Source organism: Gavialis gangeticus, unplaced genomic scaffold (genome assembly GCF_001723915.1).
Source record: "Gavialis gangeticus isolate Ggan-Ray unplaced genomic scaffold, GavGan_comp1, whole genome shotgun sequence".
NCBI classification, from domain to species: domain Eukaryota; kingdom Metazoa; phylum Chordata; order Crocodylia; family Gavialidae; genus Gavialis; species Gavialis gangeticus.
This window is the reverse complement of record NW_017729002.1, coordinates 24,526,965-24,544,391: the sequence shown is the minus strand read 5'-3', so window position 1 is coordinate 24,544,391 and position 17,427 is coordinate 24,526,965. Positions and strand designations below refer to the sequence as shown.

Genomic DNA, 17,427 nt, shown 5'->3' with positions numbered 1-17,427 from the left:
GCAGCCGCCCGGCGCGGCCGCTGTGAAGGAGCGGCTCGGCGCTCAGAGGACCTAGCGACCTGCGGCTCCCGTCGCCAGCGGCTACGCGTGTGTGGGGCCGGCGGGCGCTGCGATGTAGGGGCCTGGCAGCGCCCCGGTGCTTGTGCTCCGAGGTCAGCCCAGCCTCGTCCTTCCCCTGGACACCTGTCCGCTGCGCGGCTCGTCCAGGTCCAGTTGGCTCCTGTATCCTTAACCATCTCCCTGTGTGTCCCTCCTGCCGAAGGCCTCTTGCCCAGGACTTTTCTGAGCTAATGGAAGCCATGCCGTGAGAGCTGCCCAGACTTGCTCATAGCCATGACGGAGCCCCACCGGGTTCAGTTCACTTCTCTCCCAGGTCCGCTGAGCACCAGCTTCTTGAAGAAGCCTCGCAGGGAGGATGTGTCAGGAGCGGAGCTGCCCCAGGACTCTGAACCGGCCGCAGCAGCAGTTCGCATCACGCTTACCCTTTTTGAGCCGGATCACAAGCGTTGCCCAGAGTTTTTCTACCCTGAGCTTCTGAAGAACACTCGAGGGAAACTGAAGGGTGTTTCTTCTGGAGACAAGGTGAGCGTTTTTTGTTTGCTAAAAGCGTACCGCGTACTTTTTAGTTATGGATCTCAAAGAGCTTTGTAATGTTAACTCTTAGAATACCCTTGAGCCCGGGATACGCTTGATCTCCACTTTTAAAAGTGGGGAAACAAAGGCACGGAGAGGTGAAGTGATCAGCCAAAGACCCCATGGCTCCCAGTTCTGCAACCAGCTTGAAAAGTGCAGGACTCCTGGCTGCCAGATCTGTGCTCTTGCCAAGTGACAGCTCTTGCTTAGTTTTGACCTTCAGTAGAATTCCCCATGAAATGGACAGAGTGTTGTCTGGAAAGTGGAGAAATTATATCATGTTGTTGATTTGACCTGAAACAGGCTGATTGAAGTGTTCTTTGGTACCTGAATTGTTAAAATATGTGACTAATCTTGAAAGAACCTTGCCGATCTGATTCTTGCTGATACACAAAGAAATAAGGGCCCAGTGTAGTAACTGGCAGAGGCATATCTGTACTGCATGGAGGTGTTTCTGCCCGAGTCCTCATGATGTTTGCTGTGTTTTCGTTTGGAGTGTAAAGTGTTTTCAGTTGACACTCAATGCTGACACTTGCCTGTTTGTAAGTTGGTAAGTTTCCTTATAAGTTGGTGAGGGAGGTTGATCTTGCATCTCAATTTCTGTAGAAACTAAACTCTGTGTAACTGCCTGCACGGTGATAAGAAGAAACGAGAGGATAATATTCTTAAGAGGACCTAGAAAAAACGTGACTTTGAGTTTGTAGGTGGACAGCCCCAGTGCTGTGCTTCATAAAGGTGGCTGTGGTGTTGTCTGGGGAGATGAACAGAATTCTAGTTCATTTTCAAGGCTTCTGTTCAGACAGAAATAATCAATTTTGGGCTGCTACTTTTGAGAGTTGAGAGGCACCTTCTCTTTTGCTGTGAATGAAATTCCAAGCAATGCTGAAGTGAAAGGGGAGCAACTGTGTGGTGTGTGTGTGTGAGAGAGATTATCAGACAGGAGTGTCAAGGGTGCAACAGGGTGGCAAAGAGTGCAAAAACAAGCTGCTGATTTTCTAGCTGCCAGAAGATAAGGGGCAGGGGGATGAGGTTGGATTTATTAGTCACCTGCTGGCCAGTTGTTAAAACAAACCAAAAAAAAAAGGCCGAGCACACACTTTGACAAAGCATTTGTTTATGAATTCCAGCATCCTCTGCCCTTCTCATCAGGTTTCATGGAGGAATGGTCGAAAGCTAATTGTACCTTCTCAGAACTTACCTGGTACTTAATAGCTAAAAAAGCAAGCTATCTGATTCAATCTTCAAGCTTTGCCTATGTTGAAGCTTACAAAGCTGTCCCATTCCTTGTAGCATGAGACCTCTTGTGCTTTTAATGCACAGGGGGAAGTAGTAACATACCTGCAGAAAATATTTGTCTATCTTATTGAATATTGGCCATGTGTTCTGACATGTTCGCCTGTGTTCACGTCCGCAGAGGAAAGACCATGCTGATCCCTTCAATGATGAGGAAAGAGAAAGACACAAAGTGGAGGCTCTTGCCCGGAAGTTTGAAGAGAAATATGTAAGGGGGTTTTTTTTCTTCTTTTTCCTACAGTAATTCTGTCAGTGTTATCTCTGCTTAATCCTCTTTTCTATCTAACAATCGTACTGTAGGAGTGAAGGCTATTGCCACCTATGTTGGTGAGAGCCTTCATTTCTACTGGAAAATAGCCTTATTTCTCTCAGTAATAAAAACATGATGCTTCCTTCAGGAAGATAAGTTTAAGCTTTTCATTTTCCCTTGCTAATGGAAAGTGTCCTCAATGAAAGCAATCTAAACTTTCCTTTTTTGTAAGGCTTGGAAGCTTATACTTCCTTTAAAATTCCTCATATGAATCAATAGCATATTGTCTTTTAAATGTATATTTGTGCAGCTGTGGTGGTGGTGGTGACATTCAGGAATTTGGCAAACAGCAGCAGAATGAGGAAAATGACCTGTTTTGCCAGTCACTGCTGCTTTTCCAGGACAGCAGTGAAGTTGACATGAATTCAGTCAGTTTTGTTCTTTTGCTGTTTAGGAAAGCTTTTAAGAGTCACTTGGGATGTAGGTGCTTTGTCTATTAGTTGCGGGGGTGAGAATAAAAAATGAAGACTAGGGAGAGGTAAGCAAGAAGTAAAGTGGGAGACACCTGTCTGGTGGCAGGCAGAAAACTCCACAGTGTGGGGAAAATGTGCTGATGTCTCTGTCTCCCTTATAGCAGTTCATAGAATCATAGAAGTCGAGTCGGAAGGGACCTTGTAGATCTTCAGGTCCAACCCCCACCGCCTGGGCGGGAGAAAAGACTGGACTCAAATGAGTCCAGCCAGGTAGTCATCAAGCCTCTTCTTAAAGATCCCCACGGTAGGAGCCAGCATCACTTCCCTAGGAAGTTGGTTCCAGCTCCTAGCCGCCCTAACTGTGAAGTAGTTCTTGCGGATGTCTAATCTAAACCTACTCTCTAATAATTTGTGTCCATTGTTTCTTGTCCTGCCAGGGGGCGCTAGGGGAAACAGTGTCTCCCCCAAACCCTTCTGGTCCCCCCTAGTGAGTTTATAGACAGTCACCAGGTCCCCCCTCAGCCTTCTCTTGTGAAGGCTGAACAGGTTTAGGTCCCGCAGCCTTTCAATGTAGGGTCTGCCCTGTAGTCCCCAGTTGTAACGTGCTGTTTTAAAATACTTTCATCCTCTTGACTTGGTCTTCACCTCAAGTGGTCCCTGAAGCTTCCCATGGACAACTCCCATTTTGAGGTTCCTTCCTTTGCTCAGCTGACATGCCTCAGATTCTAAAAAGGCACCAGAGGACATGACAATAATAAGCAAGGGCTCAGACATTCCCAGAACATGTGGGAAGTACCTAGGGGAGTTGCCTGTGCTGCTCCAAACTTTGTCAGCTGCCATCCCCAGTTTTCCTAGTCTTTCTGTTGCTAATCCCTTGTGAAGGATCATCTGAGTTTTTTAAATAACTGCAGTGGTGTGGCTTTGGGTGGGGGAGAGGATGGACTTTAGGATGGGCTCATAAGTGATGGGTGTATGTTGCTTTTTTCAAGTCCTGGTATTAACGTCTTGGTAGATTGTCTTGTATCACTGGTTCAGTGCTGGAAATGGAAACAAGTGAATTTGATTCTGTTTCTTGTACCTCTACCTGCTGAAGCAAGGCTGTGCCTATATATATGTGAACAGACAGCAATGCCTCCCTTGCTTTCACCCGTCCCAGCCCTTTCCTTGCAGGGAAAAGGCTAAGAGGGAGCACTCCCTTGATCTGCGTAGGAAAGAAGTGCTTGCTTTCTGTGTGAGCAATAGTCCCTATAGTAGCTTGTGAGAATAGTGGAATGTCATTGATCTCTATCATTTCAGGGGGGCAAGAAACGCAGGAAGGACCGTATTCAGGACTTGATCGATATGGGGTATGGGTATGACGAATCCGATTCCTTCATTGATAATTCTGAAGCGGTGAGTAATTCAGAGGAGAGGGATTGTAAGTTGAGCTGCCTCGTGGGAAGCAGGTGGTGGCAGGGGAGCATGTTAATACAATTCAGGGAAGGTGTGTGCCAGGGATGACTCCAGGGGTACCCGCATAGTGGAAAATGGCTAGTTACCAGACAGGCTGTCCCACAAACAGCCCTATTAGTGAGCTTGCAATGCTATTTCCATTCCAAAACCAGGTCTCATGTAGGCATAGCATGATGAACCTGACACCACCAATCAAGTGCTTTTGCATTCTTTTCCAGTATGATGAACTTGTTCCAGCTTCTCTGACTACAAAATACGGAGGATTTTACATTAACTCGGGAACGCTGCAGTTCCGCCAAGCATCGGAATCGGAGGATGACTTTATCAAAGAGAAGAAGAAGAAGTCTCCCAAGGTTAGTGCAGATTCAGGAGCTTGTTGCTCTGTAAAAATTGAGGGATAATGGTTTGAATTTGCTGCCAGAAAGCAGCTCTGGAATAGGAGGGGTTTTGACTTCCTGCCTGCTGTTGTGGGGAGGAAGTTGGCAATGATGTGCCCCTTGGTCACGGCTTTAGTTTTGACCTCTAGGTCGTGGGTTCAATACCATCCTTGTGCCCATTGGGTAGGAAGACATTGGTCCTGCTGTTTCAATTGATGGGTAGTGTCTTTTTACCTCCTGTAGATGAAGTGACATCATCTAAGTTGTCATCCTAAAAAGTTAGTTAATGTTAGTGGAGAAGCCAAGAACTGACTAGGAATAGCCTTTCCTCCTGTGTAAGGGATGAGCCTTCCAGCCTAGGGTGAGATGTGGTGGAGAGGGATGATGTTGTTTGTGGAAGCTTGTATTATGGTACCGGCTTTTTGAAGGCCTGACACCTATACAGTCCATATAGAATATATTTGGTTCAAGGTTGGCAGGGAAATTCAGTCACCATTCATTTGCCTCTGGGATCCTGGAATGCCATCCCATCCCTAAGTGGTAGACAGTTGTCCTAGAGCTGCCCTAGCCATTGTGCAGGGTGGGTTAGTATCCTGCACCTCTGGGTACAAGATACTTGCAGACTGCTTTTGATTGCCTGAGATGGCCCTTAGATGTGCCTTTGAGACACAGAAGGTCCTTGCTGTAGAGTGGGTCCTAAAGCCCCTAACTCTGGCTTGTCTTTAATCCTAGAAGCGGAAGTTGAAAGAAGGTGGTGAAAAAATGAAGAAGAAGAAAAAAGATGATTCTTATGACAAGGAAAAAAAGTCAAAAAAATCTAAGTTCCCCAAAGCCGGGTAAGATGGAACCCTCTCTACCTGGGGGCTTGCTGGAAATGATGGCTGTCCCCTCCCTTCTGCCCCTATGAGGACAGATGGTTTTCACTGCAGTAAGCAGTGTCCAAAGGCTGCAGCCAGAGATGATCCCAGCAGGGTGTGGTGCCCAAGGCAAAGCAGGCTGCATGGGGCCCCTCTCCCTGTCCCACGGCACACTTACGCAGGAGAGTGAAAGCCCCGGCACACCATACATGGTGGGATGGATGGTGGCCAGAACTTCTGGCTGGAACAGGCAAAGAGCCGTCCAACCTGCCGGTTGCGTGGATGGCCTAACTGCAGCCGCGGCCTCTCTGCCCGGCTCTGTGGGGCCCCCCAAAATGTGGGGCTTGGGGCGGTTGCCCCAATTCTCACCCCCCTAGGGATGGCCCTGGCTGCAGCTGGGGTTGGGGCAGGAGTCTTTGTGGTGGGCACTATATAAGCACCTAGAAACATACTACGCCTGTCCCATAGAGTTCATGGTCCCAAAGCCAGAGGCAGGTTTGGGAAAAGTGCAGAACATCCATGCGACAGGGTCACAGCCACATGAGGCATATGTTTGTTCACTCTGCTCGTTCACTCTGCTCGTTCATAGGGCAAGAATGGCAGGTGATGATGGATAGTGAATTTTGGGTTAGCTGGGATGAGGGGTTGTGAGACTGGGCCAGCTAGAGCTAGACTGAAAAGCAGCTTCCAGCTGCCTTCCCGAGTCACGTTTTCAACTCCCTGCCCAAGGCAGTTTTAGTACTCAGGTGTCTTTAGTCTCTCTCCATGGAAGGGACTTGTTGCTATCAATGCAGCTGGTTACTTTTGTCTTTAGCAGACTTGTAATGCTTCACCTCTACTGGCTTTGATGTCTGGTTCTGCCTTCTATGCCCAGCCTACTCTTTCACTTCCCCACTCACTTTACTCCTCTCACCTTCCTTGCTGGCTTGCTGTGGCCAGTCCATCCTCCATTACATTTCTCTTTCTCTGAAAAACCATGAGATCCCATGAGGTTCTAGAGCCAATTGAAAAGGGAATGTGGTGGAGTTTGGTACAGGAGAAATTCTTTTAAAGCAATTAGGCTGCTTCTAAATTAACTCTGACCTTGTTGCATTTTAATACTAATGGGTCAGGTTTCTGTTTGTCTGTCATTGTGGTACTTTTGCTGTGGTATCTTGGACTGCATGTATGTGATTAACTACAAGCAGCACTTGCTGGCAGGGGGGAGCTTAAGCTCCAGTCACACCCCCACATCACTGAGAGAGAGATTATGTGCAGAACTAGGTCAGGCATTGGGCCAGTCTCTTGCTGCTGTATAGAATCTCACATGCCATAGACCTGTATCGGGAATCCCTTCCAGCCACCTCCAAGGGACATGGCTCACTGGGAGACCCATGCTCATGAGATTTTGGATAGAAAGTTGTTTTTTCAGGGATAGAAAACCACACCTTAGCCTAGGAAGAGCCTTAAAATAAGGTTAAGGGCTTTAAAGTGTCTGTGAAATCAAATAGAGCCAGTAGAATGCACAGGACAGTAATGAGCTTCCCGTTCTCAGACTTCCCTTGTCTCCAGTGCTGCTGTACTTCAGACCATTCATTGTCTCTGTCGGCCTGTAACCCTGAGAGTAGTCATGTTAAATGACTTCACTCCTCGTTTAGCTATTTCATAAGAAATAATCTTTAAGTCTTTAGACTGTGTACAGGAAACAGAACAGATTTTAAAATGAGGTGTGTGAGGCATGAACTTCTTTATACGTTAAAATAAAGAGAAATCACTTGATAGCCAGGTAAATCATTAAATACATGTATATTGACCAAAGTGTTTCTGAGGCATAGTCAGTGCCTCTGGTTGGCTGAATCTGGTACCAAATTCCTAGCAACGGCCTGAGTCATTTCTGGTTTGGAGGAGTGGGATAGGAGAAGTGCTAGACCCTGGCTGTTTTGGTGTGAAGGGGTTTCCTTTCTCCTCTCCTTGCTCTGTAAAATTCATTTCTCTTTATGGGACTTCCTGGCATAAATGTGATCTAGTTTTTTTCCCCTCCTCCCTCCCTCACTTGCAGCTTCACAGCACTGAATGCCAGTAAAGAGAAAAAGAAAAAGAAATACTCTGGAGCTTTGAGTGTCAAAGAGATGCTGAAGAAATTCCAGAAGGAAAAGGAAGCTCAGAAAAAGAGGGATGAGGAGCAGAAGATGGTGTCACTCTCCCCAGCAGAAGCTCCAGCCCCACGAGAAGTGGAGACCATGTCTGATCCTTTGCTATCTCTCTTTGGCCATGCCAGTGATAATGACTTGCTTCAGGCTGTCACTGCTGTGGACTCATTGAATGATCTGGACCTGGACCTGGAGCGGCTCTTCAATGAATCTCCAGAAGGGAGTCCCTTCCATGATGTGGAGGATGGAAGTGACCCTCTTGGGATGGGTTTGGAACAGGAATTCAAACAGCCACCCTCCCTCCCAGAAGGACTACCAGCTCCACTGGAGAGACGGATCAAGGAACTGACCCAGGTACTGCTGCTAGGCATGTCGAGGCTAGGCAAGGGGTGTCTTACCCAATGGGTGGCAGATGGATCATGCAGCTTCTTGAGGAAGATAAGCCTCTTCTGTTTCATTCACAGGTGGATTTCTTTCAAATGGAGGAATAGCTTCATTTCTCATAGTTTCTCTCGTTCATGGAAGAGCGAGACTGTGTAGGGCCTGGTATAGTATAGTTCCATTTCCTCCTGCTGTCAGTGCTTTGTGATCATATGAGAATGCTGTTCCTTGGCCTAGGAGCTTAGCTCAAAGTGTTACTGCCAGTAGGTAGCAAGCATTGGCTCCATGGCTTGGCAAGGTAGAGACTTGGACTAATAGGACTTCTCCATGGCTGACCGAGCACAAGTGGGCTTATTATAAGAGCTAATAAAGTTGGTTACATTATAAGCCAGGTTATATTATAATAGGTTTAATATGCAGTGATGATCAGAATAGAGATTGAAAAGACACTACATTCAGCATTGTGTCCATTATAATGAGCAGGTACTAGGATTCACTGTTTAGCTGTCAACTCTGCTCCATTTGTGGGATCTCCACGAGATGCTTGTAGATGGATACTTCCACTGAGACTTTTTACGGCGCACCACAGTTGGGTCTGCATTTCTGATAGGGAGGTGTGGGATCCAAACACCCAACCTTGTTTTCAGATCTCCCTGTTGTGGAATTATTTGATGGGTGGAGTGCTCTTGGTTCTTTAGGATGTGCAAAGACATTAACCATGGAGCCACCTGATGGCATCTTTAAAGAATTACATTTTAAAAATAGACCCACTTTTGGTTATTCTGTTTGTCATGATAGCGGCCGTTACTTGTCCATGAACCACTGAGGTGATGCTTCAGCCCTGTTACTAAGGTTACAGGGTAAACTTAGATTCAAGGCCCTTGTACTAACTAGGATTATGTGCTCTTGGGATAGGGTCACTGTCTTCTAGCCTTCTATTAAGAGAGCTTCTCTGCCATTCCTGAAACCTTTATAACAGTGGTGAGCCATCAGAATCATAGGTCAGAAGTTGGGTAAGGTGTTGGCATAGCTGCCTGTGCATGATAAAATGCCATGGGACTCTTTGTAAAAGTTGCTGTTTGTTTTTGCTGTTAATGGATAACACTGAAATAGGTTGCCCATGAAGTGTATCTGAGCCGGAGATGAATAATGTGGAGGCTCCCTGGACACAGAGTTAATTATTACACTGCTGCAAGATAAAGTGATGGCAGATTACTCCAAGTTGCTGTGGGCCACAGTGGAATGTTTCACCACCTGGTAGAAAAGCACCCTTTGCTTCTGCACCTGTTGTGGCTGGAGTATGGTTTTTGCAGGCAAGGAAGCACCTTTTGGTCAGTTGGGGCCCCAAAATTAAACCTATTGGCAGGTGGAGATAGACTGTATTTTTATCCCTTCTGTTCCCACCTCAGGATCTGGAGACATGTCTCTGGCAGAATAAAGCCTGTAGGCATTTCTGTACTCCTAGAGTTTTGGGGTTTAATTCTCCCCACCCTGGAAGGATCTTGATCATGTACCTTCTCTCTAGAATGGAATTGCCTTGGCTTTTTCCTGCCTTTTCACGTGTAGCCTGTCACCTGGTACTGTTGGAGATAGGGACCAATCTCGGGGAGCTTCATGTACAGGATTTTTCTGCTAGATCTTACACTTTTTGTCATCAATGTATTGCCAGCATTCTTTCCTTTTATAGGAGGTCCCATTGCTTAGCATCCAGAGTAAGGCCTTGCTGAAACTATATTAGTGGTAAGGGTGAGGTTGCCTCCTCTAAGGGCAGGTTGGATGCCAGTCACACACACAGCACTTCTTCTCCAAACCACAAACTCAGATTCAACATCTCCACCATGAAATGAAAAGCTGTGCACTCTGGAGCTATCTTTTGCTGTGGTGCAGGAGCCCTCCCTAGCTCTCTTGGGAAGGCTGCTGTCAAAACATACCAGGTGAGCTGGTTGCTAATGAGCCATGTTCATTGCCACATGAAAGGAGTATTCTCACTCAGCTTCACAGGCCACACTAGTGTGTAATTTGTGAGTGGCTATAGCATCCAAAGCCTGATAGGTCTGAGGCAGGGTATGGTCCTGCCAGAAAGGGAGGACTTGAGAGAGAACGAGGGACCTTTTATATCTGATTCTGGTCAGAGGGAATCCTGCTTTGCAGTCCAGACCTATTGGTCTTTCCTCCAGCCCCTCATTTCAGAAAGTAAAGTCACACTACACCTCACTGTGGCTCAGAATAGCATGGGACTCATTTTTGTTGGCGTCATTGGGAACTAAACATGAGGCAAGTCTGGACCTGCTGAGAAGCTGCCAGGGGCTCTGCTCTGCTAATGGGGGGCCTGAGTCCCACTCCCACCTCTGAAGGAATTGTGGCATTGTTTGGAGTGAAAGAATGGAGATTTCTTAACACTGGAGGATGAGCAGATGTATTGGCTGTAGAGTCTATGCCTGGCTAGCACAATGGGAAGGGCTGGGGCCTCTCATCTTCCACAAAGAAGCCAACATGTTGAATGCCTCAGCTTGCTGCTTTTTAGGCCAAGAACTAGAGGTGGCCATAAACTGGCTTTTGTTTCATGGGGAAACCCCAGATAAGCTTTTTTTCCTTTCCAAAAACAAAATCTCACTTTCAATGAAGCAGCATTTTCTGCTGAGCAAGTTGTGTAAAAATTTGGGGTGAGCATTCTACAAACCATGTTCTATCTGAAGTCACTGAGAAGAAACTTGGTATGCATTGCTTTCTTGTGTAATTGCTGTCCTAAGCATTGCTTTCCTGTGTGGTTAATTAATAATAGAAAGTCTGTATTAGGGTACCAAGAATACAACATTGTTCAGCAGAAGGACATTTGAATGTCTTGCTCTGTACATTAGTGGCTTTCAGGGACTGGAGTCCCCCCTTGTGTCATAGTGCTCTATCAGGGAGGCCATTTATTAGCAATATTGGCTTTGCGTTCTTTTTGTTTCTGGGACCCTCTCCCCTGCTGACTGGCCCAGGAGCATTGGTAGATATCTTCCCGTACATCCATTCAGATGAAAGCAGTGACCCATATGGGCTAGGCCACACTGCAACAGTGTGCATCTTGGATAGTTCTTGGAATGCTGCCCACAGCAGGCTGGGACTGCACTGCAGGGCACCTTCTCAGGAGCTTTCTTTCATAGAAAAGGTGAGTGTTGGCATTGCTGCATTGCAGGTCAGAGAAAGAGGAGAGATCTGGGGCAGCTTGGAGTCGGGTTGGGGAGCAGGCAGCGCCTACCTCCAGGAGGTACTTATAATTTGTTCAGAAATAATAGAGCAATATTCAGTCCAGCCCAGAAGCCACTGAATTTATGTTGTGAATGGTGTTATGTAACATCAGTGCCATTATCGGGAATGTAGCCCATGTCTAAATGGCATCATTGTCAGTAGAGCCATATTACAGGGTCCTTTCTGAAAAAACATGGCTTGCTTCTACTTCTCTGTATCTGTGTATGAACTAATGTTTTACCATTTGGTGTAACCCAGGCTGCAAGAGCTGCAGAAGGAGAAGGCAAACAGCGGTTCTTCACCCAGGACGTCAATAACATCATACTGGAGTAAGGACACCACATTTTCTTGTCTGTCATTAGTGTGAGGGACGGCACAAAACTGTGTGGGGAAGGGGAAAGTTTACATAAAACATGGTTCTTGGGTGACAGTTCCTGTTCCTTGACCACACTTCCTAGTTCTGGGGGCAGAGACAAGGATGCTGCTACCCTGCATAAGCTCCTCCAAGGTGAGCCCATCTGGAATAGTCCTAATGTTCTCTCTAAATGGCCTTCAGTAGGAATACATCAATACTAGGGGCTTGAGGGTGAAACTTGGGAGGTGTGTCCAAACCTCTGGTTCTCATCTGGTCTTCACAAGAAGCTGTTGAAATGTGCAGTGATTTTTTCCAAATACTGTTGGCTATTCATATCCCTCCATTCAAGCATTTGAGTCCAATCTAGATTCTATGTCTAATAGCATCCCTTCCAGGAGGGTCATCCAATCCATACAGTGCTGCCTGTGGATAGAGGAGAGGCTTGAAACAAGGGTTACCAAGTTCAGTTCTTGACTGTGCCACTGTCTTGCTCTGTGAGCTGGAATGATTCCTTGGCCTCCTGGTATTTTAGTTTGCTTATTTGTGAAATGGGAAGGGTAGCTACCTGCCATATACCAGGGGTCAGCAACCCTTGGCACATGTGCTGAGCACGGCATGCAAGGCCATTTTGCTCAGGATGCCACTGCCAGCCTGGGCTCTAGGCAGCTGCTGCCAGACACAAAGCCTGGGCTGCTCCCAGCGGGTGGCTGGGTGTCTGCAAGCCTGTGTGCACCCACTGGTATGAAGCTGGTGCCGGAGCCCAGAGCACATGTTTGCAGTCTCCTGGCTGCAACTGGCCCAGGCTCTGGATAGCTGCTGCCAACCATGGAGCCCAGTCTGCTTGCAGCAGGGCTTGCAGCCGTGCTTGCAGCCACCCAGCCACCTGCTGGAAGCAGCCCGGGCTTTGTGGCTGGCAGCGACTGAGCCCGCCTGACTCCCACCCGCTCCGAGCCCAGCATCTGGTTCTGTGTGCACACACGTGTCTGGTTGCAGATGTTTGTGTACATATGTCTGTTCTGGATGTGTTTTGGTTCTCTGTGTTTGTGCACGTGGTTTTCTGCGTGCGTGTGCGTGTGTCTGGTTCTGTCTCTGCTCTCCTTTTTCTTTCTCTCCTCTTTCTCTTATTTGTCTCTCTTTTCTCTCTCTCTCATTGCAACATGCTCAATAAAAAAGGAATACAGAAGAACAAAGGCAACGTTTATAATTATTAAATATACTACAGTAAAAGCTGCGCTATCCGGCATCTTACAAGCTGGCATTCTCTACTAACCGGCATGCCAGCTTGTAAGATAAAGTGAAACCGGAAGTGCCCACTGCGGCACTTCCGGTTTCCCTGAGCCCCCACGGCAGGGGGCAAAGCAGTCTGTGCTGCTGAGCCCCCACAGCCTGGGGGCATAACAGACTGTGCAGGGTTGTGCGGGACCTGCCTCCCTGTCCCGCGGGGCCCGCGGGATGTGTGGCAATGCTGTGGGAGGGGTGCCCCAGACACAGCAAGAGAAGCACTGGCTGGGGCCGCTCAATTAACCAGCATATTCCCCCCAGGAATGGGGGATGCCGGATAACAGAACTTTTACTGTAATATGCAGTGCGTCCTGCCATGTACAGGGAGTAGAAGATCTGAGTGTCAGCTTCAAAAACAACACAGCAGATTGCTCAAGTTCAAACAAACAGTCTTTATTGTGCCATTGTAGTTCCCTCTGTCCTCTCTCAGACTCTACTCTGTCATCCCTGGAGCTAGTCTTTTTCCTCTTATGCCTACTCTGTTTTCTCTCCAGCTCTCTCAGGCTAGGCATTGGATTTGATTTGTGCCTATGTATGTCCTGAAACAGAAATATTGTGGTATTGGCATGTACACACATTGCTCTTTTATTCAGGATTCAGTGAGCTCCAGAATGCACTGCGGCTGGTTCAATGATGCAGTCCTGAGAGAACCATTCAGGCACACTTTGCAATGTCCCAGCATAAACTGTTAGTACTTCTTATTCCATAAACCATTTTAGGATTAACCCTGGGACACCAGATGTAGATGTTTGTATGAATGCATTTTGTTCTGGGATAAAATGTTTTATCCCAGGACAAGTGCAATTTTTGTTTATAGCCTCAGAGCCTCAATCTCTCTTAAACACAGCCACACTCGCAACAAAACTGTAGTATTAACCCATGAACTAACACACACCCAATCAAATGGAACATATAATGTTATGGAGAACCGGTCAGGGAGCAGTCTCTGTGGCTTGCTACTTGGCCCAGACAGCCATCTTCCTCTGAGATGAACATCTAAATGTCCTACTTATGAAACTACTTACAGCAAAGTATGATTGCCCTGAGTGCCCCAAAATATTTTCCACCAGAATGCAGAATAGAAATCAGTCCACTTAATTTCTTTGGTCACAGAAAAAATGATGCTACTCATCCATTTTAACAGTCATCTGTTTGCCCCAGGGTTAAGTAGTATAAGGATTGGAATAAGTTGGGTTGAAAAACCCTGGGGGACTTCTAGAATGAGCTTGCCACTTTCCTAGTGTCTTCTGGTGGTCTCTCCCTGAGTTTGATGATAATGCATGGAGAGGCTATAATGAAGTCATGAGAAAATATTGTCTGTCCTTTTCTACAGCATAGAGCTACAGACCCGGGAGCTGAACAGCCAGATCCGATCTGGGGTCTATGCCCACCTGGCCGCCTTCCTGCCTTGCAGCAAGGACACTCTGGTCAAGCGTGCCCGCAAACTTTATCTCTTTGAGCAGGTGGGTTATCTTGGAAGTGCCCCAGATCTATTAATTTACACTTAATTTCAGATCTTCAGAGCACAGTCATTGTTATTACATGAGGCACTGCCATTCTGTGCTGGACATCTAATGGCCACCATGTGGTTACAGCATTGTTGAGGTCTCTAAACTGCCAATATAGGATTTCTTGAGTGAAACGGGTTTTGGGATATCTCACCTTGTCTTGTGGTGCTCTCTGCAGGGTGGACGCTTGAAAGAGCCTCTCCAGAAGCTGAAGGAAGCCATTGGCAGAGCAATGCCAGAGCAGATGTCTAAATACCAGGATGAATGCCAAGCCCATACGCAAGCCAAGTTTGCTAAGTAAGCTTGTAATCTTTTTTATTAGTTATCTCTTTGGGGAGCTAGGTTTCAGTGATGTTCTGTATTCTATTCAGGATTATGTGCTCCGTGAGTTTGTATGTAATGGAGAGTAGTGAGATGAGTCAGTAGCTTTTTACATCCTCTGGTGGTTTATTTGGTTTCAGGATAGCAGTGGGCATCTTTACACGTGTTCTGGGGTGGAGGGGGTGTTTTTAATTAGAGTGGCTCTGAGAGTTGCTCTGATTAGAGGACCCACAGTGTCACATGTATTCAGCATCCTGCACTTCAAAATGGTGGTGCGGGGCACTTTGCCTAAAGATCATTGAGCAAGCTTTAGTTAAAGTGCCCCCGCCACCATTTTGAAGCATCGGGATGCTCGAGACACGTGACATGGAGGCTGCTGGAGCGTGTCAGTTAGCATGTGTTGGAGCAAATGTCTGGCACGTATATAGGTGCCCAATGATGTCACCTTTCCTCCAGATTTTTGAAGTCTGTTACTTTGTAGATATTTATACATGAATTTTTGAAGCTGTCTTTTCATTGTGGTTCTTTGCCTTCTTGTGGCTTGCCAGTCTTGATCACTTTAATAGCTGTGTTGAACTTAGCTATGAAACTATAGTGTCAGAGATGTGCGCAGTTAAGTTAAGGTTGACCTTGAGTGATTAAGTTGTTCACGAGTCAGGTGTTTAGTCATTTCTCTGTGTTGCTTACTTGGGTTAGTGTACCTGCTGTTTTTATGGTGTTTTCACGATGGAGTTTGTTGACACGGCAGTGTTGTTTTTTTGGTGTCTTTGCCTGTAAGGTGGTCAATTATGCACCATGCTTGTCTGCTCAAGTGAGTCATGTGTTTGGGAAAAAGCTGTGTACCACTGACCAAGTTACATTACTTACATCTGACATAAAAAACAGATTTGAAATGAGGCAGAAAACAGGCATGGTATTTATCAACCTTACAGCAGCCACCGATGACATTGTATGGCACCAAGGCCTCAAATATAAACTGCTCTCTATGATACCCTGACCACAAGTTATGCACTTTCATCATGATCTCCAGCAGATCATTCAAACTCATCACCAACAAAGAATTAAAAAAAACAAAGTACGAACTCTGAAGAATAAAGTCTCCCAAGGACCTTCCTGTATACAACATCTAAGCAATACATGTATGCTGATGATGTTGCCATAGTAGCTCAAGGAATAGCTATCACAGAATTGAAAAAGATACTAAGTACTGACATGGAATTTATTGCTTAAGCTCCACAAGTGGCACTTTAAAGTTGATCATCAATAAATCAGTATTATCACTCTTCCACCTGGACAGTTGTTGAGCTAAGAGTACACTGAATATCAGAGTAGTCAACCACATCCTTCCCTATGAGCATACCCCAACCTACCTAGGAGTTGTATTAGACTGTTCCCTTGCATATAAACATCACATTCGGAAGATCAGCAGTAAAGTCTCTGCATGTGTAACTGTGTTAAGATGTTTTGCCAGCATGGCATGGGGTGCCATTTCAAAGTGCTCAGAACCACTGCACTTGCAATGGTATATGCCTCAGCAGAATATTATGCTCCTCTATAGTCCAGAAGTTTTCATACTAAAAATCTTGACTCTACTTAATGGTGCGCTTATAACAGGCTGCACAACTAAAGCACACACACGGATGTACTCCCTGTACTTTCAGGCATTAGACCAAGTAACATAAAAAGACATTTTAACTGAAAATAGAGGCAAAAGATGACTAAAATCACCTGGTTGATCAACTGTTAACTGGAGACCTGAACAGATGGAGGCTTTAAAAGGCTTAAAAGTTGTAAACAGGTTATACGTGAAGTCCACAAGCTTCTAGAAGAGATTGGGGATGCTGAACCAAACCTATGGGCTGCAACACAGTGGGCCAACTGGTAGGAAAGGTCAGACTGTACACACCCAGGGTGCTGGCATGGCGTACCCACTTTCTAGGACTTCTTCCTGCTAGCCTCCTCATTCCTTCTGAATGTCCCTTCCATCTGTACTCTTGCCTGCCACAACTTGATGCAACAAGTAGACAAGGAAAGGACTCTTACAGGTGAGGAGACCCCTGGACATCAGGTCTGTCTGGGCCAGCACCCTCCTGGCCTCAGTTCAGTTTTACTCTAGCTGTGCTTACTAGCTTGGATCTCACTAGTCAGGTCCACAAACTTTAGATGCAGCAGGCATGTTTGCAGGCTTGAAGGCCTGCTGCCTTATGTCCTGCCACTTTCTTGCAGTTCTGGCTGGCATCTTCTCCCTGCCAGACTCAGAGCAAACCTCCCAATCTCTGTCTTCCCAATTGCATTTGAGGTTTGGGATATTTCATGAGCGCCTCCTTTCTGTGGCCTCCACCCCCCCAACAGCCTCAGTTCAGACTACCAGGTTAAGAATCACCCAGAATTAGCTCAACTCAAAACCAAAATGATCTGCCTGGTGTTCACCTTACCACAACTGAAAGAATAAACAAGTGCCAGAACTTACCTGATTCCCAGCATGATGCCGCTGGTCTTCCCTGCCCGTCTGCTGTCCAGTGCTGCTTCTCCCTGGCTCTGAGATCAGTTCTTCTACCTCTCCACGGGGAGCTCCTTCCCCTGGGATGCCAGTCTACCTGTCTGGCCTGAGGTTTGCATTTATAAAGGGTGATACAGGTCACACCTGACTGTTCCACTTCTACCCTTGGATCATCAGGACCCAGCAGCCTTCTTGTTTCCAAAATCCTCAGCCTGCTAGTGGGCTGCAGTAGCACCCGGAAAACGTGAGCAACAATGTCCAAATACCGTGGGAAAGGAGGAGGGGAACGTAAGGAGAGAGAAAGAGAATCATAGCTGCACGAGTGGCCTAGAGGACACAAGTAACTTAGTAGATCATAGGAAACAGTGTGTGGAGAGTTTTAGCAT

General features: G+C 46.6%; 1 protein-coding gene across 2 annotated transcripts in view; it reads left to right on the top strand.

The window, feature by feature from the left end:
* Positions 1-6: 6 nt before the first annotated feature.
* The window catches only part of UBN1 (ubinuclein 1), a 36,983-nt gene continuing 19,562 nt past the window's right edge, over positions 7-17,427 (top strand). For both annotated transcript variants that reach the window (XM_019507689.1, XM_019507687.1), the window contains exons 1-9: positions 7-582; positions 2,048-2,134; positions 3,946-4,041; positions 4,320-4,454; positions 5,211-5,314; positions 7,374-7,818; positions 11,335-11,405; positions 14,046-14,175; positions 14,399-14,517. In XM_019507689.1, the coding sequence (XP_019363234.1) occupies positions 334-582; positions 2,048-2,134; positions 3,946-4,041; positions 4,320-4,454; positions 5,211-5,314; positions 7,374-7,818; positions 11,335-11,405; positions 14,046-14,175; positions 14,399-14,517 (1,436 nt within the window). In that variant the 5' untranslated portion in view covers positions 7-333. The remainder of the gene's footprint in view (positions 583-2,047; positions 2,135-3,945; positions 4,042-4,319; positions 4,455-5,210; positions 5,315-7,373; positions 7,819-11,334; positions 11,406-14,045; positions 14,176-14,398; positions 14,518-17,427) is intronic.